The 24140-nt window shown below is 39.5% G+C and overlaps 1 protein-coding gene across 5 annotated transcripts in view; it reads right to left on the bottom strand.

Annotated features, from left to right (window-relative positions):
- Ralgps2 (Ral GEF with PH domain and SH3 binding motif 2) overlaps positions 1-24140 on the bottom strand; it is a 138744-nt gene that overhangs the window by 70885 nt on the left and 43719 nt on the right. For all 5 annotated transcript variants that reach the window (XM_087906380.1, XM_087906382.1, XM_087906381.1 and 2 more), the window contains 3 exons: positions 23615-23719; positions 22661-22711; positions 3389-3472 (listed from right to left, as the gene is read on the bottom strand). In XM_087906380.1, coding sequence (XP_087762506.1) covers positions 3389-3472; positions 22661-22711; positions 23615-23719 — 240 coding nt within the window. The remainder of the gene's footprint in view (positions 1-3388; positions 3473-22660; positions 22712-23614; positions 23720-24140) is intronic.

The raw sequence follows: 24140 nt of genomic DNA, 5'->3' as shown, positions 1-24140 counted from the left end.
AATAGAACCTAGGTATTTAGAGCTGGTTCAGACTTTAATCTCAAAAGAAGACATGGCGGAAGTCTAGTGAAAGGGTCATGATTTCACACCCTGTTATTTCTTCACTTGAAAAAAGGAGAAATACTTTATGGACTTTTCTTGGAATTTCCACCTGTAAACAGGTGTAAACATGTGTGTGTAATTACATGCATTTTGTGAATTTATGTTAACATAAAATTAATGTTTTAGAGTCATTATAATATCTAAATATTTAAATTTAAACATATTTAAATAGAAACTTGTAACACTGATATTGAAAATAAGAGCAAATATAAGTAATTAATTCAAATCTAACCTCCATAATCAGCAACTTAATTAAATTTCATATTAGACACAGTTTAAGACAAATATGATTTTTAAAATCCAAATTGTCATTTTCATCAAAAGTTGTAATGTCCATCACACCCCTTGATGAATCTAGGTAGCTTTCATGAAAAGATTATTGGCAAAGCTGGTTCCGACTTCCAGAGTGAAGTCTGAATAGATCACACAGTATCTGCCTTGACTGCTGGAATATTCTTCCTGGAGAGCCTGAGCTAAATCCTGAGACATCCAAGCTCACAGAGACACCATGCTAAAAAGACTAAAATTAGTCCCAGTTAAAGCTGATCATTTTTGAAGATACTGACAGAATAACCAGGGCTAAAAAATAGTTTGACACAATTAGACTGAAAAAATAAACCACCTATGGTTATCTAAACAAAAAGAGAAAATTATTTTTAAAGAAAAAGATTATCATCCAACTCTCCAATAGCCACGAACACTCTAAATAGGAAAAAAAATCAAAGAAAATAGAATCAAGGATCTTTTATCCAATAAAGTCAGTTTTTACCGATAAAGAACACAAGCAAATTTGCTTTCATGTCTGAACCGAGGCAGTACTATCCAATGAGCTACCTGAGAGCAAGTTTTGGACAATAAAAATGACGACAGGCATCAACATTAGTGTGAGTAAGCTCTACATACTTGTTCACAGAACTAAAACACAAACAGAGCACCCCACAACGCCAACACGCTCAGACAGCACAGAGACAATGGGGACAGAGAGAGCGCCTGCAAATCTACGGTTTTCAGTCACGGTGCTGGCTGCCTGTAAGTACAGGTTGAACATACCTTACTCAAAATAATTGTTTAGGTTTTTTGAGTATTTGTATAAACACAAGATGTCTTGGAAATGAGACCCAAATCTAAACACTAAATTTGCTTAGGTTTCATATGCATCTTATACACCGAGCTAAAAGGCAATTTTATTCAACAGTTGTGGAATGCACCTATATCTTACTGTGACCTATCACATGAAGTCAGGAACAAGTCATGGTGTCACACCGGTGCAATTTTCAGCATTTCAGGCTTGGACTTTCAGACTAGGAATATTCAGCTATTACTATTCTTAAGACTGTGGTTTGATACACAGGATAAGGCAAGCGACTAGACTACAGGTCTGTGTTTCTAGAACGCTAGAACCAAGAGTCCAGGAGAAAGGACATGTAGATATATTACAAAAGAGTCAAAGGAAAAACCAGTCCTGAGAACCTCAAGTATCAGTGAGTTCCTGGGATCTCAATGAGAGAGCTGGAACACCACCTACTGGGTAAAAATGGGTTAGTGTGACAACCGGGGGGAGAAGTGGGCAAGACAGAAACAGAAAACTACTTGGTTACTCTCTGAAGAAGATGGAACACCAAGTCACTCATTATTTTTACAACTACTAATGATGATGATGATGACCTCAGGACCTTCTGTGCTTCCTTTAAGATGGGTATCTAGGTAAACCCACCAGCCCCAAGTGTCTCAGTCACTGTTTTACTGCTGTGAAGCAAACACCATGACCAAGACTTTGAAGCATTGGGGCTTGCTTACAGTTTTAGAGGGTTAGTCCATTATTAAGGCAGAAAGCAGGCAGGCATGGTGCTTGGGCAGCAGGCAGAAACACACAGTGGGCCTGGTGTGTACTTCTGAAATCTCAAAACCTACCCCCATTGACACACTCCCTATTACAAGGCCACATTTTCTAATTCTTCCTGAACAGATCTGTTTACAGGAGACCAAGCATTCAAACATATGGACCTAAGAGTGCCATCCTCATTCAAAGCATCATACCAGGGATTCCAAACTGTGAATAAAAATGATGAAATGAGAATCCACCTTCGAACGACCTCAAATGGGGTGGACTCTTGGATTAAAGTGCTTTCTTTGAGTCTGAGACCAGTCTGGTCTACAGAGTGAGTTCCAGGACAGCCAGGGCTACAAAAAGAAATCTCTGTCTTGAAAAACAAAACACCAAAATTTAAAAACCAGAAAGACCTAGTGGTAAGGATTCAAATTTGGGTGATAAAACACAAGAACTGAAGGTAGGGGCAGTTAGAAGTCACTATCTGGAGCATCCTGCACACGTGCAGCCAGAGACCAGTACTCACAGCAATCTCTTCGCAGAGGCAAACATTCAGAAAACATCCTGTCATCGAGAGCACAGATGGATTTAGTTTAGGAAGCACTGAAAATCAGTGATTAAATGAATTGGATCTGCCCACACCACATGAATGTAATGAAAAAGGCCGCAGAACTTCTACAATATGCCATGGCACATTTTCAAAGATGAAAAGTAAACCATACAATTTTTTTATATAAATACAATTATTTCTGACAAATCTATGAAAATCATGAAGTTAGAAAAATAAAAACTGAGAGCTGGGTGTGGTTGGTGTACAACTTTGATCCCAGAACCCAGGAGTCAGAGGCAGGAGGATTTCTGAATTCGAGGCCAGTCCAGTCTACAGAGTGAGTTCTAGGACAGCCAGGACTACACAGAGAAACTCTGTCTCGACAAAATAAATAAGTAAACAAACAAACAAACAAGTATTAAAAATAAAAAACGAACCTAGGCATGGTGGCACATGTCTATAATCCTAGCACTCAAGAGGCAGAAGCAGGAGGATGAGGAATTCAAAGTCATCTTCAGCTATACAGCAAGCAGAATTAGACTAAACAACACAAGACCCTGCCTCAAATCAAACAAGGGAAGGGCCAAGAAGATGACTCAGCGGGTAAAGTGCTCAGCTGCACAAACATGAAGACCTGAGTTTGCACCTCAAGCATTTCTGTAAAAAGCTTGGTAGGCAGAGCTGGAGAAGGGGTGCCAGGGTCTGCAGAGACAGGAGGACTTAGCTGGTTTGTTGGTCAGCCAGTACAGTCAATCCATATGCTTCAAGATCAGTGAGAGGGTGTCTTAAAAATGGGGTGGTGGTGATGAAGTTCAATATGAGGAGACACTAGATGCTACTTTCTGGCTCCCACAGGGTATGGCGATCAGGCACAGCCACGCCTCTCTTCACCCATAAGCACAACTCACATGATTAAATCTTCTTGTGAAAGCAACTGCATTCGGTGCAGAACTATATTTTTCTTTTTTATTCCATCCACAACTTGAAAGCTCCTAGAAGATTAAAATAAAAATTAAGTATAAATTAACTGTAAGAAATAGCTCAGTTTTTTTTTTAATCATTATTAGGGAACTTAAACATTAAAGTCTGCATGTGTTCTTTTCTGGAAGAGCCAATAAGAATGTTTAACAATACTAATTATTCTGTAAAAACTAAAAACAAATTTTATTAGATTATATGCATAAAACTACTATCTAAAGATTATAGGCAGCCGGGCGGTAGTAGTGCACGCCTTTAATCCCAGAACTTGGGAGGGAGAGGCAGGCGTCTCTGAGTTTGAGGCCAGCCTGGTCTACAAGAGCTAGTTCCAGGACAGGCACCAAAAACTACAGAGAAACCCTGTCTCGAACATAAAAAGATTATAGGCAAACTTAAATTTCATAGGCAGAATATGAAGGAATGCTCTCTGAGAGATAACTAAAGTTGAATATCCCATAACACATAATAAATAGTATATCAAACCCATTCAGTCATTCAGAGCTCCACAATCAGCTTTTTCTTTCTTTTTATCCATGTATGGTGTGGTGTATGTGTGTTCACATGTTTATGGGTTTGCTAACATTGGATGTCTTTTTCAGTCATTCTCCTTCTCACTTTTTGAAAGAGTCTCTCAGTGAACCTGGAGCTCCCATTTTAGCCAGCCTGGTTTGGCCTCAGCCATCCATCCCCAGCCCCAGTCCCACCTGTCCCTTTTCCCATAACCCAGTAAGTGCTGAGCTTCACAGACATCTGCTATTGGTCTGATATTTTACAGGGGTGCAGAGGATTCAACGTAAGGTCTTTTGAGCCAACTCCCAAACCCACAATTTAGCTTTTTATACATATCATTCTTTGACCTGACAGTTGTTGACTTCAGATATTTGAAGATACCTCTAATAAAAAGACCATGAGAACACCAATGATTTAAGAATAGAATTCAAATGGCTCAAGATCTTATATTAAACTTTCTTTTTTTAAAAAAAAAAAAATTTTTACACTAGTGCCCTCTAATTGAAATGAGGCAGTCTGGGCTGGAGAGATGGCCCAACAGTTAAGAACACCTGCTGGTCTTAAAGAGGACGTAGGTTTGATAACCAGCACACATATGGTTGCTCATAACCATCTGTAAATCCAGTTCGAGGGGATCCACTGCCCTCTTCTGGCCTGTGTGGGCACCAAGCACTCAAGTTGTATACAGATGTGGATTCAGGCAAAACATCCATCCAAATAAAATAAAAAATAAAATAAGTGAGTCATTTATAATTATAAATTCTGGCTGCAAAGTCATACAAAAGAAATCACATATTTTTTTATCACTTTACAACTAGTAGAGGTAGCTTAAAAGTATCACTTCTTCCTCACTGCTTCAAAATTAGGATTACTACCTCCATACCTTACTGAATATTAACGAAGCACATACACATGGCTAATGTATGCCACCTTTTAAAGGAGAGTTTCTGTCCACAGATTTCAAGTCAATCAGAGGGTTTCTATAATACAGCAAAAAGGCATCAAAGAAAAGACCCACATGAAAAAAGGAAAAGAACCCTTTGGATAGACAACAAAATAAATCTGAGAAAGAAAGATGTCATCAGTACTCTTAGATGAGAAAAGTTATTATGGTGTCATATTTTGTGTTTGTGCAGATATTTGTGTATTTTCCTTGATTTATCATATAGTATAACATCAATTAGGAGAGTATCAGTGGCTATTATATTTAGTTTCTGAGATACTAAAAGAATGTTCATCAAAGGACATTACCACCTATTTTAAAATTTATAATGTATCTGCATTTGTATGTGGGATAGCTATATCATATTAGGTGTAATTACTACCTGGTTGTTATTTTATTTGGAAATTAAGCATGATATAAGGAGATGTAATTTGTGTCAAGCTGACAATGGTGGACTTGTGATGGCTATTCTTGTGTTAACGTCACTACATCTGTGATTAACTAAAACCTAAGCAACTAGGCAGACTTGTGAAAAATTTTTCTCAATTAAATCATTTGACATGGAAAGACCCACCGTTAATCCAGATCTTTAGGTGGGAAGACCCACTTTAATCTGGGCCACACCTTCTGCTGGCAACCTATATAAAGAACATAAAAGAGGGAAACTATGCTCTTTGCCTGCTTACCCTCACTCTCAATGGCAAGTCCATTCCTTCACTGGCATTAAAGCCTGTTTTTTTTGGGGATCTCTGCATATACTGAAGGACCAGCTGAGACGTCCAGCTTCATGGACAGAACAATTACTGGATTCTTGGACTTTCCATTGATAGCCATTGTTGGGCTAGCTGGACCATAGCCTGTAAGCCACGCTAATAAATACCCTTTCTAGATAGAGATGGATCAATAGACTGATTCATTCTATCTGTTCTTCGAGAGAACACTGACTAATACAACACCCACTTGGCAAAACTCAAAAAAATATTAATTTGGCATTAACTAAGAATCCATGTGTTAACATCTAAATAACAGGAATCTTAAGAGACTTAAGAAAATAGCAATTTAAGAAAATGGCCAAGAAGTTAAAGATAACAATTAACCTTCCTATGGCTCAGTTACATAATGTGTGTGTGGAGGGGTGGGAGCAAAGTAAGGCATCCAAAAAGAGGACCCTGGAGACAAAGAGATTAAAAAAACTACAACAAAATCTCAAATACAAATTATCTCAAGAGAATGCCATTAGGTAACCGAAAGCAACAACTTCAAAAGTGAGGGTCGGGGTATCCTTAGTAGGTAAAGTGGGGAGGGAGGTGTTCAGTAGGTAAAACTGCTTGCTGCTGGACCTGAGTTCAACCTCACATAGTGAAAAGCCCGCAAGCTGTCTTTTAGTTTCCACAAATGCTTGTGGCATGCACACACCTAAGTGTGTGTACACCCATGCGCATGCACACACCTAAGTGTGTGTACACCCATGAGCATGCACACACGTGTGCGCGCACACCCACAATAATTTTTTTTTAAGACAGAAAGGAAGGAGGGTCAGAGTAAAGACAAAGAGGGTAGCTGGGGACTTAGCTTGGCGGCTCAGCCTGAGTGAGGCCCTGGGTTCATTTGTCAACACCAATAAAGAAAAACAGAAGGTTTAAGATCTTCAAATTGAGCAACCGCCATAGGAAAAATGTAATTGGAAACCCCGATTAATAGTAAAGAGTAATCCTGCGTCCTTAGGAAGAGTCAAGAGATTCCAGAGAGGAGCAGTTGAGGAAGGCAGGATGCCGGCAGTAGGGGACAGGTATGGCTGAAAGGGACAGCAGGAAGGAAAGTTGAAACATGGACAGTTGTTTCGGGTATCTAAGTAGTATAGGTCTGCATGCACAATAAAACATTACAGAATTACACGGACATGCATGCACAATAAAACATTACAGAACTACACAGACATGCATGCACAATACAGAATTACATGGACATGCATGCACAATACAGAACTACACGGACATGCATGCACAATAAAGCATTACAGAACTACATGGACATCATGCACAATAAAGCATTACAGAACTACATGGACATGCATGCACAATAAACACCACAGAACTACATGGACTTGCACGTACAATAAAGCATTACAGAACTACAAGGACATACATGCACAATAAACATCACAGAACTACACAGACATGCATGCAGAATAACCATCACAGAACTACATGGACATGCATGCACAATAACATCACAGAACTACACAGACATGCATGTCTAGACACTACTTTCTGATTTTGATACAGTACTACCACCAAGGTGTAATCGCAGGAAAACCAGGTACAAGGTATGGGGGATTTCTCTGTATAGGTTTTGCAACTTCCCATAAATCTAATATTTGTACTTTTTTGCAACTTCCTATGTGCTATAACTACCTTAAAAACAGTATTTAAAAATTGACATTAAAAAAATTCACTTAAGGGATTAGAAAATTAGAATTGGGAGCTGGAGAGATGACTCAGAGGTTAAGAGCACTGGCTGCTCTTCCAGAGGTCCTGAGTTCAATTCCCAGCAAAAACATGGTAGCTCACAACCATCTATAATGAGTTCTGGTGTGCAGGCATACATGCAGGCAGAATGCTGTATACATAATAAATAAAGAAATCTTAAAAAAAAAGAAAGAAAGAAAGAAAAAAGAAAAGAAAGCTAGAATTGTATTAGGATTCAGCACTCTCTTCTTCAGTCCTGACCTGTACTTACAGCTGCCTAGACTTTAGGGAATTTTGACCTGTTCTACTTTTCCTCCAATCAGCCCAGGGAAATGGCTCAATTGTTAGTACTTGCCACGCCACTATGAGGACCTAAGTTCAATGCCCAGCTTACAGGCAAGCACTGCAGCAGGCACCTAATTTCCAAAAATAAAGCGAAGGGACTAGAGAGACTCAGCAGCTAACAGCACTTCCTGATCCTGCAGAGGACGCGGGTTCCCAGCACCACTTTCAGATAACAATCTTCTGAATTACAGCTCCAGAGGACACTCTTTTCTGGTCTTTATAGGCACTGCATACACACAATGTACAGACAAAACATCCACAAACAAAAACAAATAAATCCTTTAAAAAATGAAATGCAGAGCAAAGAGGAGGACACCTGCTGTTGACCTCTGGCCTCCATCCACTCACAGACTCAGGCAGTACAGGGATCTTAGGGAGGGGGACTAATGTACTTCACTAATCTATTTGAAAAACAAAGTATTTGTGAGATGAAGTCTTGCTACATATCCAAGACTGGCCTTGAACTCACTGCAACTCCCCTGCCTCAGACTCCCAAGTGCTAGGATTATAAGTGGATATCACAATACCCTCTAAATTTTTCTCTCTTCTCTTTTCTTCCTGTCTTCCAAAAGAACAGCTTTCAGAACCCAAGTATGCAGTCACTGTGAATAAACAACTTGATGTACAAAGAAGGCTATCTGATGGCTGAGGGAAGCTCAGGCAGTGCAGTGAGGGCCTGTTACTCTGCACACAATTTATTTGGCTGTCCTTTTTAAAATCTGGATACTGTCAGTTCATTTTACAAACATTAATTATCTGACTTCTTCAGAGAAAAACAGAAAATTTAAAACTTTCCTTTTTTTGTTTCAGACTCTAGGATCTTCCTACAAAATGACACTACAGTGTGACAGGAGACATGCTTTGCGGTGACTGTCATCCTTATACTGACGCCTTGGTCACACAGAACTGCCTATACTAAAGCATCTAACATGAACATCATAAAACTGAAGTGACTTAGTGACGCACACAATGCTTTGTAAGGCCTAAGGTAAGACAGACAGGGCTGTTTGGTGCGCTGTGCAAGTAAACTTCCTTCTCAGCAAAGACTTAATGAAATCTCGCAGCCCTGGCACACTGACATTTCTTTTAATGCGCTTAACTTGCAATGCTAAGCTCAGCAAGTAAAGAGAACCTTCAAATAATGCCTCAAATACATACAACAATTTTAACAGTTGCTCAAATGCATTTCAGAATGCGCATGGATTCACTGTGAATCAGTAACTATGAAGATCAGTTTCCAGTTACATTTATTTCAGAAGCACAGGGAAGGCAAAAACCCCACCACTGATGACCACCTACCCTATGAGAGAATGACTCAATTCACAGGGGTCACAGCTTCTCTTACGTCTTGTAGGTTCCAACACTCTTAAAAGGACTGTTCTAAGGGTGATGATGTAGGGACACCTATAGATAGAAGAAGAGAAAAGGCCAATATAGACCAGCATGTAGACAGAGGTCGAGGGAGGAAAGGAAGCAGGGGAGCCCAAAGACTGGGGGCAAAGGAAGCGTCTAGGACAGAGGATGTCCATGAGAAGGTTAGCTGCTGTCGAGGTAGCTTTGTGTTCAGGGTGGAGGCTTTAAAGAGACAGGACATCCATTTGTATTGTACCCAGTTTATATGGTTATAAAGAAGTCATCGCCACAGATAAAATGTCACTCATGCTTGCATTTTTTTTCATGCTTGCATTTTTAATAAAAATGAAAAAACAAAACTGAAACTATGCAACTTAACAAGTACGTTAAATTTCTGAAGTACGCAAGTCTTCCTTACTTCCCTCCCCCAGTATGTCAACGCTACCTCTCTAATGAGATCAGGGATAAAGACAGAAGCTATTTCTACTTCCACAGATGCCAAAACAACCATCTTCCTTGCCTTCTCCATCCTGCCAGAAGCCTGACCTTACTAGTCCAAGAAGTTCAAGGCAAAGAACAGCAGTAACACACACCGACAAACAGCTCCAACTTGCTTCTGACAGAACACTCCCACATTATTCTAGTATACAAGGCCTTTTGCAGCTTCTATTCTCTCACGAACTCCATGATCTGCTCACATTTTAAGGCAATGACTATTTTTATTAAAACAGTATAATATTTATTAGAATTTTGTGTGTTGCTAAGATTATAGTCTTTGGGCAGACACAAAAATATCTGTATAGAAAGTCTTTTTACATTCAACAAGAAATATGTCAAAAGATAAATTTTTCAGAAGTATTTTCCTAACTTGGCTAGCATTCTCCCACAGTCTTTAGTGTGTCAATCATACAGATGAGGCTCACATCTCCTAGTAGATAAGGTGTGTTCACTGATGCAATTCTGAGTACCCACTGGAAGACTAGCTCCAGGACCTCCCTCAGATTGAAAACAAAACTATAAAAATCTTTTGATTTGTGCACGACCCATGCATGTCCTCCATCACACTTTACAGCATCTGTAGCTTACATGTAACACCTCACACAATGCGCCTGCAGGTCTGTTCTGCTGGTGCCGTGTCGCAATGCTCTGAATGATCAACAGATAAATCAATTTACATTCCCAGTGATAGGACGGTGTTACCAATGAACCAGGTCTTAATTTATAAATTAAGGTTAATTATATGCCTTATATGAAAAGCTTAGGCAAAAAGTGTCTTACATTTGGTTTTCCAATTTTGGAAGGTACCCAATCTGAAAACAGAAAACAACAACAACAACTAATTAATAAGTTAAAAAATTTCCGAAACTCCTTAAGATCTTCAGGTTCAGGCTACTGAGCTGCTATACTGTATTGAGCAATACCAAGGAGAAGTCTATACATGCCTAGTACAGACAGATTTGTTTTTTTCCAAATATTATAGCTCTGTTATCAGTTGGAATTAAAGTGTGGCATTCTCTTCAGCAAGTATAATTGCTTGTTCGAAAATATAATTGTTCGAAAGTTTTAGGTAGATCTTGTCCTTTAAGAATACTAAAGAACCTTGTGCCATGGTCTGAATGAGGTGTCCCCTACAAGGCATTTGAATACTTGGTCCTCAGTTTGGCAAAGATTAGGAGGTATGGCCTTATTGGGGCATGTCACTGGGGAAGGGCTTAAGACTTCAAAAGCTTTCAGCTATTCCCAGTGAGTGTTCTGTTCTGCCTCTGAATCAGGAATGTGAGCACTCAGCTGTTGCTACTCCAAGTTCCTGCATCCACCAGGCTCTTTGCCATAGAACTGTAAGTCCCAATAAAATCCTTCCTTCTGTAAGTTGCCTTAATAATGTTTTGTCACAGCAAATGACTATAATGCAGATTTTAAATATAATTCAACTCCTAATTAAGGCTTACAGAAAGATTAAAGAGTCATTACTGGATTTTAAGTCAGCTTTCTGGCATAATTCACTCTGCACTGAAGGATACAAAACTCACCCTGAAGAGAAATTCCACTAGCACAAGAAATGCAGCAATGACCTCAGCAGAATACAAGTTTTGTAGAACATCAGAAAATTCACAACAGGCAAAACTACTCTAGAACTTAGTGTAGTGGGATGGAGATGGAAGTATGCCGTGGAGTGAGGGTGGGGAGCCTTGAGAGTAAACGCCTCACCTACCGCTAATCTGCTCTCTGCTTGAATTTACAGTTCAAGATAGGTTCTCAATTTCCCACTCCAACAGCCACACTTGTGGCTTGCTGCCAATGCTCCCCTGTCCACGAGTGATTCTTAAGCCTCTGGAGTCATAAGGCTTGATAAACTCCTTCTGCAAGCTGCCTGTTAATGGAGCTTTAGCATAGCAATAGAAAAGTAATTTATCTGATGGAACCTTTCAGAATACCATCAGAGCTTTTTCAACATGAGAAAACTCATGGAAAGAGGCCCTATGAATGTGTAAGAGCTTTCTTCATAATCCAAAAAGAAATCATACCTTTGAGATGAGATCCAAGGATATGAGAAAAACTTTAATAAAGGCTGGGCACCAGAAATGATACTAGAAATTAAGGAATGTATAAAGCCCTTTAGCTAACTTTTTGTCCTTAATCAGTACTAGAAAATTCAGCCTTAAGAAGAAACATTAATAGAGCGGGGGAAAATCCACTTCTGCATACAGAAAGAATATCACTTTTAGATATGTCATTTTAATGTCATATTAAAGGTGTGCATCTTTAATTCCAGCACTTGGGAGGCAGAGGCAGGTGGATCTCTCCGTTCAAGGTCAGCCTGGTCTACAGAGAAAGTGTCAGGACAGCCATAGCTACACAGAGAGACACTGTCTTGAAACAAAGCCAACAACAAAACCAAAAAAAGCAAAAAATAACCAGCAATAACAACAAAAATATCACATAGCCCTGGTAACAGACTTTTGTAGAAATGGCTCCAAGCATGCTAAGGCATGGGAAGGGATTAACAGTCACTACTTCAGTTCACACTAAACAAGAGACCAAATTTCTTGCCAGTGTATGACAGACCTCCAACAAGCACATGACTTGTGGTGGCCCTTCTACTGTTCTTACTCCTGAAGAAGGCTGTAGTTTTGACAAATGTTCTTCTGACAGCTCTAACTATATATAATACAGCTCTGGTTCTGAGATGACTCACTGCTGGGACTACTCAAAGATCCGGCAGATCCAAGGACTTCTTTGCCATCCATGATTTTTAAAGTCAAAGACAAGGAACATTTGTGGTACAATGTATGACTTCTTGTTCTAATAACTAGAAATCTTACTTTGCGATTCAAAGGACAAAGTAAGTGAAATGAAAGCTTAAAGTTTAGAAGGGCTGGAGAGATGGCTCAGTGTTTAAGCACATTGGCTGCTCTTGCAGAGGACTCGGTTGGGTTACTAGCACCCACATGGTCTGTAATTCCAAGTGCTGTCCTCTGATCTCCACAGGTACTGCATATATATGTTATAGGTACATACATGCAGGCAACAGACACACATAAAATAAAAAGAAGTTAATCTTTAAAAGAAAATTACAGAGTGCTGACATTTTCCTTTCTTGGCTTTCTGAAAATCCATGATAGAAAGGTCTCCATTTTGCCACGCCTTCCCTGCCATGATGTACCAAAACTCAGAATCTGAACTAAAATAAAACAAATCCTTTCTCCTTTAAGGAAGGGGAGGAGAAAGGATAGGAAGGGGGAGGGAGGAAGGGAGGGCAGGCAGGCAAAGAAGATGGGAGAAGGGGGAGAGAGGAGTGAAAGCCTCAGTGTGCGCAAGGCCCTGAGATTTTTCCCAGCACTATTTTAAAATTAAAAATAAACCAAAGAATCTATTTCTAACTGTGAGCTGGACACTGATTTGCAGGTGACAGCAAAGCATACAGCAGCTGGCAGTGGGAAGTGCAAGGCGAGGAGAAGAGCAACAGGGCACTGTGATGCAGAGAAGCCCCACTAACATGAGGGGTGAAGGCAGAAGGTGGGAGACTCACAACTTCCTTCCGGCTCTGGCAACCATATCACTACACTCCCCTCATCACTAAGGGGGTTGTGTACTACCAGAGAAAATAACAAAATTCTGATTCTGTATGACAGAAATCACAATGTGAGGGAATGTGAATAAATCATATAACATTAGCCACAAGCTGCCCTGTGTACCAGTCCTTTTTATGAAATGAGGTGATACTTGCATGTAATTCACAAGTGTCCACCATATATTTTAAACAATGTACATGTCCTGTCAACAGTCAGGTATGCAGCCAGCAAGAGTGTTTATTAAAATTTAAAAACTACCAACATGTTGGGGTGGCAAATGGCGACACCCAAAGAAGGTCACAAGATCCTTTTAAGCAGTTAGGGGAATTCTGGGGAGGAGGGGTGATTAGTCTGGGGACTGACTGGGGGAGGCCCTAGCAGTTAGGGCAGGGATGCTAACGCTGGTTATCGGGAGCCTGTGGTCATCTGCTGATTGGCTGGCCCTGAGTTTCCCCACAACTGTTTGCTCAGCTCCAGCTATCTCCAGTTCCCTGGCAGGGGCTGTTAGAAACCTGCCATGGCCCTGGGCTTCCGGACTCTCTCACTTTCATATGAAAATGATTTTTTGATAGTTTAAGATGTAAAAGACTTTCATGGAGTATGTGTATAATTTATTTAACACTCTATATGAGGTTACATGTAGAATTCAAATTTGGAACAGATATGAAAATAAATACAGTGTTTCAGCTCAGAATTAAGCCACTAGCTTAAATTTAACAAGAAAGTCCTTCACTCCTTAGTGAGATTAGTATGTTAATTCCACATCTAAGTAATACATATCACTTTAGGCTAATAAAAAAGCAAATACATTACATCAGCTGATACCACAGCTTAAAGATTTCTAAAACATAGTACTATTTCAGAAACTATTCATTGGTATTCAGTAGTTTCAGGGAAGTTTGTGGTTTATAGGCCAGGATTAATACACTTAAGTCATGTACCTAGATGGATGCTAACCACCAATGCTTAGCACAAAAAACAAGTCAAACACAAAAGTATCGAAATGCCATTTACATCAAAGTCTGAAAAGCTGAAACTTGAAATGGTACATATTATTAAGCAATACCTATACTTGGGGAAATATGAGCACCTAAACAGGAATAATACAGTCTATTACTGGACGGTGTTCATTTGAATGGGAAGGTACCAGAAAGGTTTTAGCGGGACAGGGTAGTTAGTACACAGAAATTTATCTTACAGTTCTTTCAACCTTGTTTATGTCTTTTATATTTCATAATAAAATAACAAGCATTCTTCTGCCACATGACACATCATACATATGCTGGCAGATTTAAAGTAATCTTGTGTTTCAGCAAGACTGCTATCTAACAAGAATATCTCGGTTTACATTCCTCTCAACAGCTATTTCTATCAGTTTGTTAAAACTTCCTTCCATTTTGTGAGCATTTCCTAAACACTACATTCATTTTCTTATTCTAAATACTGAGTCCTTACTAAAAGCAGACAAAACAGTATACAAAAACTGTCAATCCCATCCTTTTGTAGCTTCAAGTCAAGAGAGGTAAGCAACAGTCAAACGGCACAAGACCAAGAACGCTGTGTGCAACTGCTTATCCTGGACACAGCCATACCTCGCTGCACTAGTCTCTTCCCAGTTGACTGGCTGTTGCTGCCCTTTGATCTCCTTGGCATTTCCTACACATCTCACACAGGGCTCTTCTTTACATACTTCTTGGAAATCCTATCCACATTTTATTTATTTGGACAAGCGGATTGAACTTAAGGCCTGGTTGGTGCTAAACACATATTCTACAACTACCCTCAGCCTCATGTGCACTGCACATCACAGCTTTACACTGATATCTTTCAAATTGACACTTCCGGCTCAGACTACAAATACATGCCATTATACACTGCCTGACTGAACTGTTCCCTGGGAAGGGGTTAACAAGCCGGTCCCTCTTGGTCCAGCACCGCACATTCGGTTCTACGTGAATGGCAGCGGTGTGATACAAACATTGTAACTTCTCACTTTGGAGAATATCAGCTACTCACACTTGATTTTAGACCAAAAGCTCTGGCACCACGACTCTCCCTGCATACACGGTGTGACAAGCTCTCCCCATCATTTCACTCATACACTAATGTAAGCACATGTCTCTCAAGTTATCTTGTTCACTTTTCCTCATATCCTGTCAACAGTATGAGTTACCTAAAACCTAAGTCAGAAAATGTTAGTCTTCTGCTCAAAACGCTCTTACAATAGGCTGGAGAGATGACTCAGTGGTTAAGAACACATACTGCTCTTGAAGAGGCCCTGAGTTTGATTCCTAGCACCCATGTCGGACACTTCACCGTCACCTGTTAACTCTGACACCGAGTTCTGAACTACATGGGCAATTACACTCATATGAATAGACACAGTTAGAAACAACTCCCCCAATGTGTTGTGGAATAATCTTTTTGTACACTGTGAAGAAGTGTCACTCTGGTTGGTTTATTAAAGAGCTGAACAGCCAATAGCTAGGCAGGATTTCCAGGCAAAGAGGATGCTGGGAAGAAGGGTGGAGTTACCAGTAGACACAGAGGAAGCAGAAAAGCAACATGGGCCTTACAGAGTAAAGGCAATAAAGCCATAAGGCAGAAAGTAAATTAGTAGAAATGGGTTAAGTTATAAGAACTAGTTAGAAACAAGCCTAACCTATTGTCCAGTGTTCATAATTAATAATAACTCTCCGTGTGGTTATCTGGGAGCTGGAAGGTGAGACAGAAAAATCTGCCTACAAATGGTGTCCAACGTCTGACCACGTACAACCTGAGACATACACATACACATAAGACATGAAAGAGCTTTAGAAAAGGTTCCAAACACACAAAAACTGAGTCGAACGTGGCTTCCTGGTCTCATGACTCTCATTTCAGTCATGGTACAGAGACACATCTCCCCACAGCTGCCTGTGTGCTTGAGCCCACAGCGCACCATGAGCTAAGCCATGTGGAGGGTTTAAAGTTTCGCTCATGTAGATGGAAAAGGTTACAGACACACAGGAAAGCAGGTTCAGCTGGAAAAAAGACTCTAAACAGGTTAGGGTATTTAGCATTAAGAAAAAAATGGGTATAGACAGTCATAGGAAAATGAATATTTTAAAAATAGTAAAGTCTTTAGAGAGTAAAGTAAAAAAAAAAAAAGCCAGGTAAGGACAAAAAATACAAAGGGAATCTGGATCCTATATGGTGTCTTTTTAACTCTGAATTTTTAAAATGCTAATGTACAAAAAACAATAGCTGCTGAGAGATTGAATTATGAAAACTACTAAATTAAACCAACATATATACTTTTAAAATGTCTAAACTTCAGTTCTAGGGCAGCCTGGTCTGCAATGTGAGTTCCAGGACAGCCAGAACTGTTACACAGAGAAACACTGCCTTAAAAAACAAAGTAAAACAAATCAAACAAACAAAACACATACACAAAAAGGTCTACTTCAAATAGAAGGAAGTCAATGTGTTGCACTGGGGGAGAGATTATGCTTCTGTTTTCATAGGAAACGAAAGGCTGTGAATTCCTTCCAGATTAACAGAGATCAGATCAGACCAGAAGAGAACTCCTGAGTAGCTTGGCTACAGACATGTGGGAGGAAGCCAAAAAAGACTATAGGACAAGTTATACGTAAGGTGATTCCTTGATAAAGGAACAGCTCAGAGATGAGATATGAGAAATCTTACTGACTACAGTGTCCTTCTCATGACTTATTATTACATGTCATCTTTTCATTTGGCATGGATAGAAAGTTATGTTCACGTTTGATTATACAACTCAAACAGTTATAAAGTTGACAGATGCCTTTTACCTGCTCAAATATAAAACAAAAATCATCTTTAAGTGACTTCTGCACACCACAATTCTGTACTTGTGCTAATGCAGATATGTATGCTACCTTTCAAAGTTTATGTGTTTTCAGAGAAGGGGGCCAGGTGTTAGTGAAAATGGGTGGTCCAGGTGACCCAGTCTCTCAGAGTTCTGCATCTAGAACAGCTTCAAGACTGCTGGCTGAGATGGTCTAGCCTCACAGACTACTCTAGCCAGGACTTCAGATAAGTCTTACTTATTCTTTCCCATTGCACAGAGACTAGACAACAGCTAACTTCCCCAGGTCCTCTCAGGGTCCCCTAAAGATGCCAGGACTCCCAAACAACAGGAAGAAGTCTAGAGAACACAACGCCCACACTCTCAAGAGGTGGGGTAGATGGATTTTGGTCTTTTGATGGGTTATAGATGTTTATTATCGTTTCGGGGGTTGGTTACAAGTTGTTATTGGTCATGGTCAGGAAAAAAGCTAAACAAAGGAGTTAGATTCAAGGATCTCTTTATGAAGGAAAAGATATAGTACAGAAATGATGAGATAAAAGGTGGATTGTTGAGTCTACTTTTAAACCAACACTAGTCTCAAATACTTCACATCAGTATGGATTTTTGTATACTCATACAAATTTAAGGTTATTTTTGTTATATTGTATGTATGTTCCTATTCTTGTTTAAGGTTTTGTACCTATGCTGCTCATTTTAAAAAGCTCTGTAAAGTTTAAATCTTTGAAAGCTATTTATGATAATAAATACAGGTTAATAGTCATCTAGAACTATCAAACTTAGTCATGTTAGGCAAGTTTTCAAAGTCATGCAGATATATTTTGGATAGATAGATGATTTTCAAACACTTCAAAGACCTAGAGAATATGGCATTTAAAGTGTTTAAATGTAAAATGTTTAAAAACAAAAAGGTTTTCACGACAATTTTAAGAACATAAGGCTTTTCAAGACAATGAGACACGTCTGCTCCTGGCAGCACCAACTTACTTCAAAAAAGGATGATGGGCACTGAAGAACTTCCATATGGAGTCTGCTTTCTTTGTGGTGAAAGCTAGCCATTTGGGCAAGAAATTGCACTTGCCAAGACAGGGTAGGACAGTCCTACAAAAATTCCTGCTTCGCAGAAAAATCTGTCAGATATCCTATGTCTGTAGGCTGAACATAGATGCCCCAGAATAGCAAAGGAACCTTGGATGACTATCTATACAACCAGCTGTTTCTGTTGCTTTTTATGTTTTAGAAGTTGCTTGCTCTGTACTTCCTGTTTACTAAGGTAATATTATATACTTCTGGGATTTTGATGGAGATGAAGACTACATAGTCATATTTATAGTTTTTCTTAGTTTTGAAAGAAGATAAATTAGGTACAGAACTTTGAACTCGCCAAGATTAAGACAAATAATAATGTATTTTCTCCAAAATTGCCAAAAACAAATATATTGAACATTGTGAATGTAATTCTTACCCGATAACTATTCTTATTGTATATAGTTTTACTGTGTTAATAGTTAAAAACCTTTCCTTTTTATCTAGACAAAAAAGGGGGAAATGTTGGGGAATAATCTTTTTGTACATTGTGAAAAAGTGTCACTCTGGTTGGTTTATTAAAAAGCTGAACAGCCAATAGCTAGGGCAGGATTTCCAGACACAGAGGATACTAGGAAGAAGGGAGGAATCACCAACTAGACACAGAGAAAGCAGGAAAGCAAAGTGGGCCCTACTGTGAGTGAAGGTAATAAAGCCACAAGGCAGAAAGTAAATGAATAGAAATGGGTTAAGTTTTAAGAACTAGTTAGAAACAAGTCTAACCTTTCAGCCAAGTGTTCATAATTAACAATAAGTCTCCAAGTGGTTATTTGGGAGCTGGCAGGTGGGACACCAATGCTTACCACCTTCATCAGAATAACTGTCTCCAAAGTAACATATCCATCTAGCCCTCACTCAACTGCCATCTCTTACATATAGCCCTTTCACCTAATTTAGAAAAACATAATTCACTAGCCTTTGCTCACCTGTTCCTGAATAAAACACATTTCCCCAAAATACCTTAACACAGTGGTTCTCAATCTTCCTAACGCTGTGTCCCTCTAATGCAGTTTCCCATGTTGTAGTGACCCCAACCACAGAATTATTTTACTTGCTACTTCATGATTGTAATTTTGCTTCTGTTATGAATGTAAACATCTGTTTTTTCCGATGGTCTTAGGGTACCCCTGTGGAAGGGTCATTCAATCCCAAAAGATGTCACAACCCACTGCCCTCATGGTATGCAGTCTCACTTCCTTAAGGATTTTGCTTCTCAGTGAAGTCTTCTTGATGATCCAATCCAAAACTGAAGCCCTCTACACTTCATGTCCTCTGATCCCCCCCCTTTAGTTTTCATAATACTGTTTATCTCACCTCACTGGAACATACAATCTGGGGGCGGGGGGAGAATCTCAGTGCATGTTTACTGTTGTTTCTCCAGCAACTAAACCAGTGCTAACACATAGCAAGCACTCAGTATACTCACTGCATTACAGCACAACACTGCCAGGTGACAAGGATAATATGGTAGTCTACAGAAAAGCAAACAAGTCCAACTTCATCTGACAACTCAAAGAAGAAGAGGTAGTTAAGCACAAGCACAGGCTCGGTAATGAAGGATTAAAAGGAGGTCATTTTGCTAGATCAGAAAGAGTAGAACATGTGTTTAGAAGCAAGAAGAGGCAACACGATGAAGAGATTCACAGATCCTGTAGTGATGGTTTTCAAAACCACTGAGGTGGTTTGACAGGAGTCATGTGAGCACATTTTCAATGTTGCTTGCCTTGAGATAGAGAACAGACCCCAGAGGTCAGAACAGAGTAGATGCTCACTGTGATCGCTTATCTGTATTGTCAACAGAATGGATTTAAAGTCACTCAGAAGACGATGTAGCACGTGTCCAGGAGTGCCTGTGAAGGTTTTCCAACAATGACCAAGTAAAAGACCCACCCACTCTGAATGAGGAGAGCACCATACCCTGGGCTGAGGGGCCTGCTGAGTGCCAGCACACCCCTCTGTCTAAGGCCTACAAGATAGCAACGGCTCTGGTCTACCATGCCTTCCCCACCAGGCAGACAGGACTCTTTCAAACCACAAAGCTCAAGTTGGCTCTGGTGGGTATCTGGGCACAGTGACTAGAAAAGTGGCCAGTATCTATACAGATCAAGTGAGAGGGCACTGCAGTAGCTCAACGGAGAAAAGATGGTTTCTTAGATAGGGGAGTTGACATTAGAAAAACTAGGTATTTATTAAGGTAGAACAAAATCAACAGAGCTGGGTACACTATAACCCAGCACTAAGGAGGTGGAAAAAGGGCAATCAGGTCTTATACCTTCAGCTATATATACTGAGTTCAAGGCTAGTCCGGGCTACCTAATACCTTGTTTCGAAAAGGGTGGGGGAGTGGAAATCAAAGGGATTGTGCTGAAGAAAAATATTGTGTGTGAAGAAATAAAGTTAAGGGAAACTTGAAGGTTCACAAAGTATTGTTCAGTGTCCAAAGGTAAATAATAAATCCTCTCAGAACAGAAGTCTAAATCTTCAGCTAACATCCTAGTGTACAGTGTACAGAACACCTGAATGGGAGCTACCCCAGCTAAAAACAAGCAGTAATCTAAAGGATCAGAAAACTTAGCACAAGGGAAAAGTATAAAATATCTGAATAAAAACCTTCTGCTGATTACAAGCAGAAATACTTTGGATATTGTAGGTTAAATAAAATCACCTATTGATTTTACCAATTCCTTTTTACTTTATAGTGTGGCTCCTACACAGTACACAGTTAAATAAATGACACTAGATTTCCATGGTCATCATGAGCCATGTCAAAGAGCAATTATAAATGGGTTTCAGTCAGAAGAAAAATTATTCTTAGAAGACTAAAAATTCTAGGGGAAAGGACAATTTTTGCCAAGAATAACAGAAATGAATATTCCAGAGGTTTTTATTTTGACCACTGAAATACAAAAACCATTGTCTGTCCATTATTTATAAAGTATACAGTTCTTCTTTGTTTACTATTAATCCGATAGCTCTGCTTCTGAAGCCTTCTGCAGTGTAGAGAAAGACAATCAAGAGGCTTGTGGAAAATGACAGCGGACAGAGAACATGCGGTCAGCTCTCCTGTCACTTGATAGGCAGCAAAGTTGAGATACTAACACATTACATAGCCTACCTAGGGAAAAACAATCACGATAACCTGTTTATACCTTAGATGTAATGCTTTATTAGTTATTAGAGTGCTTTAGGTCACTATAGATTTATATGTAACACAACAAGTACTTTGCATTATTCCCAAAAGAACCAATCATCAATTATCAAAATGGCTTTGTTTGGAGATCAAAAACATCAAGTTTATAGTCTTCTCACTAACAGCAAAAACTGTCTTCTTAGAACCTAAGCCTAGTGCCAACACCAAGCTATTATTATAGTTTAGCTATGACCTGAATGTGTCCCCAAAGGCACATGTGCTAAGGCCGAGTCTCCAGTGCAGGGAGACAGGAGAAGTAGTTAGAGGTGGAATCTTGTACAAAAGAGTCAGCGCAGGAGCACTCAAGGAGTGGGCTGGCACAAAGACCACCACCCTTGGCCGTTTCACACAGCCATTTCCTTTTCTACGTTACCGCCACATTGTGAGACAGCCTATGGGACTTTCACTTAAGGTCCTAAACTACCAGCCTCTAAAACTTTTATCTAAATAGACCTCTTATTATATAAAGTACCCAGCACCAGGCATTTTGCTGTAGCAATACAAAACAGACTAAGACAGTTGTATTTAAAAAATAACTTCACTATTCCCTCATCAATAAAGCAAAAAAAAAAAAATACTATACATAGGCCTTAAGATGATAAACTATTCTGGACATGGTGATGCACACCTTTAATCCCAGCACTCAGAAGGGAGAGGCAGGGGGATCTCTGTGAGTTTGAGGACAGCCCGGTCTACAGAGCAAGTTTTAGCACAGCTAGGGCTACACAGAGTTACTCTGCCTCAAAAAACCCAAAAGAGAAACTATAAACACACTCGAACACACACACACACACAAACACACGTGTTTACAGTGAGTGGGCAGATATGTACCATTAGTCCCTTTTCTTTTACTAGGGGGAATATGTTTCTTGGTCTTCCTCTACAGTGTCAACCCAGCGCTACCCAGCCTGGTCACCTAAGTTCATGCTCCACATGAAGGTGGAAAGAGAAAACTGATTTCACTAAAGTTATTCTCTGACTTCTGCAATGCCTCCACGCCACTTACATCATGTGAGCACACAGAGTAATTTTTAAAAATTAAATAAGCTAAAATAACATAATCACATATAAAATTAAGGTAGAAGGTAAAATTACTAAGTTATGTGCAATTTTCACCTTCCTATTAAAAAGCCTCAATCCTCTGAGTAAATCATTTAACTTCTATAAGTCTATTACTTCCTTCAGTAACAATATCAAATCAGTTGATTCAAACATCCCACTTATGATTAAAAAGTGTACTATGAGTGCCGTATGAGTCTCCAAGGACTGAATAAAACATAGGTAAGTTATAAGCTTTTGACATCTAATGATTAATATGAAATATGTTTTGAATTTCTTAAACATCTTAAGATAATATGGCTAATCGTTCTCTATATTTACAAGGAATATTCTTAGAACTACTTACATCTGGCTGAATAGCTTTAAACACTGGTACATCCATTAGTGTTATCTGACCCTGAAAGACAAAGGGGGTTTTATTTCGTTCTGAATGCCAAGTTCTTTGGAATCCTATGATATGAAATTTATTCAAAATAAAATAAATAAAATTTCTACTCCATACTAAATTACAGAATATACAGTCTTTAAATACTTACAGGAAATAGAAACCGTAGTCTTTGTGCCATTACACATAATTTTTCCTAGTTGTCTCATTCCTAGGGAGGCCAGTAAGGAGAACATTTGGGCACTGTCATCCATCGATGGATGAGCAGTTCTCTTAGCACCAAGCTGATGGCCTAAATTCAGGATATTCAATCCCTCGTCTCCACATGCCAGAGGCAAAGAACAAGCTCTCAAGTTTCCCTCTGACTACACATGTACCATGGTGTATGTGCCCCCTTCTCATACAAATAAACAAATGCATGTTAAAAAAACAAAACAAAACAAAAAAACTTAAGAGAAGCAGTCAGGAGAGGTAAACACTCACTACAAATAACAACACCGTTCCTGGAGTGCAGAGGGGTTCAAGACCAAAAAAGTAGTTTATTTACTTAACAAAAGGTAACGAAAAACATAAATAAACGAACATTTATGTTAGCCAAAAAGATTTTCTAGATAATTCATGATAGTCTTATGATTGAGAAATCACATTTTCCAATTTTTAAATTTACAAAACAGCAAAAAATACTTTTGAACATACTAAGGTGGTTTAAGTCAGCAAAGGCAGAGATAGGTACGTGTCCATTCTTTACCAAACAGAGGAATGAAGGACAAGGAACTGCCCTTTAAGAAGGAAGCTGCCCCCCCACCTCATCCTTCTCTTGTCCATACTCATGGTGGTCTCCAGCTCTAACTCAGTCAGTTACACAAGTATATGAACTGCGTGCAAACGCTGGAAAGCTAGAGGCAGAAAGCTTACCGCGTATTCTTCCGGTGTAACCTTAAGAACATCAAATACCACAGCATCAAAGCTTTTCTTCAATTCAGAGCCCTTCTCACTTAGCGACTCAGAGCTGCTACTTTTCTGTCAAAGAAGAAAACACAGCCTTTAGACATTGTCTCAGCCAGTGTCACACAAAGAAGACAGTCCTCAAAATCTGAGGAACTCTGAGGCTGAGGGCATGGTCAGTTGGTAAAGTGTCTGTTATACAAACATGAGGACCTAACTTGGAGTCTAACTTGGAGTCTCCAACATCCATGTAAAATCTAGGCAAAGTGTACACTTCTATAACCCCAGTGCTGGGCGGTGTGCAGAGAAAAGAGGATCCATGGAATTTACTGGCCAGTCAGACCAGCTGACTCATAAGCTCTGGGTTCAGTGACAGCCGCTCTCAAAATCACACTAGAGAGTGAATGAAGATACCTATATGCAAGAGCTTATGTCTACATGCACATGTGAATGTGAACATTCATACACACACACACACACACACACACACACACAC

The sequence above is a fragment of the Myodes glareolus genome, chromosome 5 (assembly GCF_982192425.1).
Source record: "Myodes glareolus chromosome 5, mMyoGla1.1, whole genome shotgun sequence".
Classification (NCBI taxonomy): domain Eukaryota; kingdom Metazoa; phylum Chordata; class Mammalia; order Rodentia; family Cricetidae; genus Myodes; species Myodes glareolus.
This window is presented reverse-complemented; position numbering and strand designations above follow the sequence as displayed.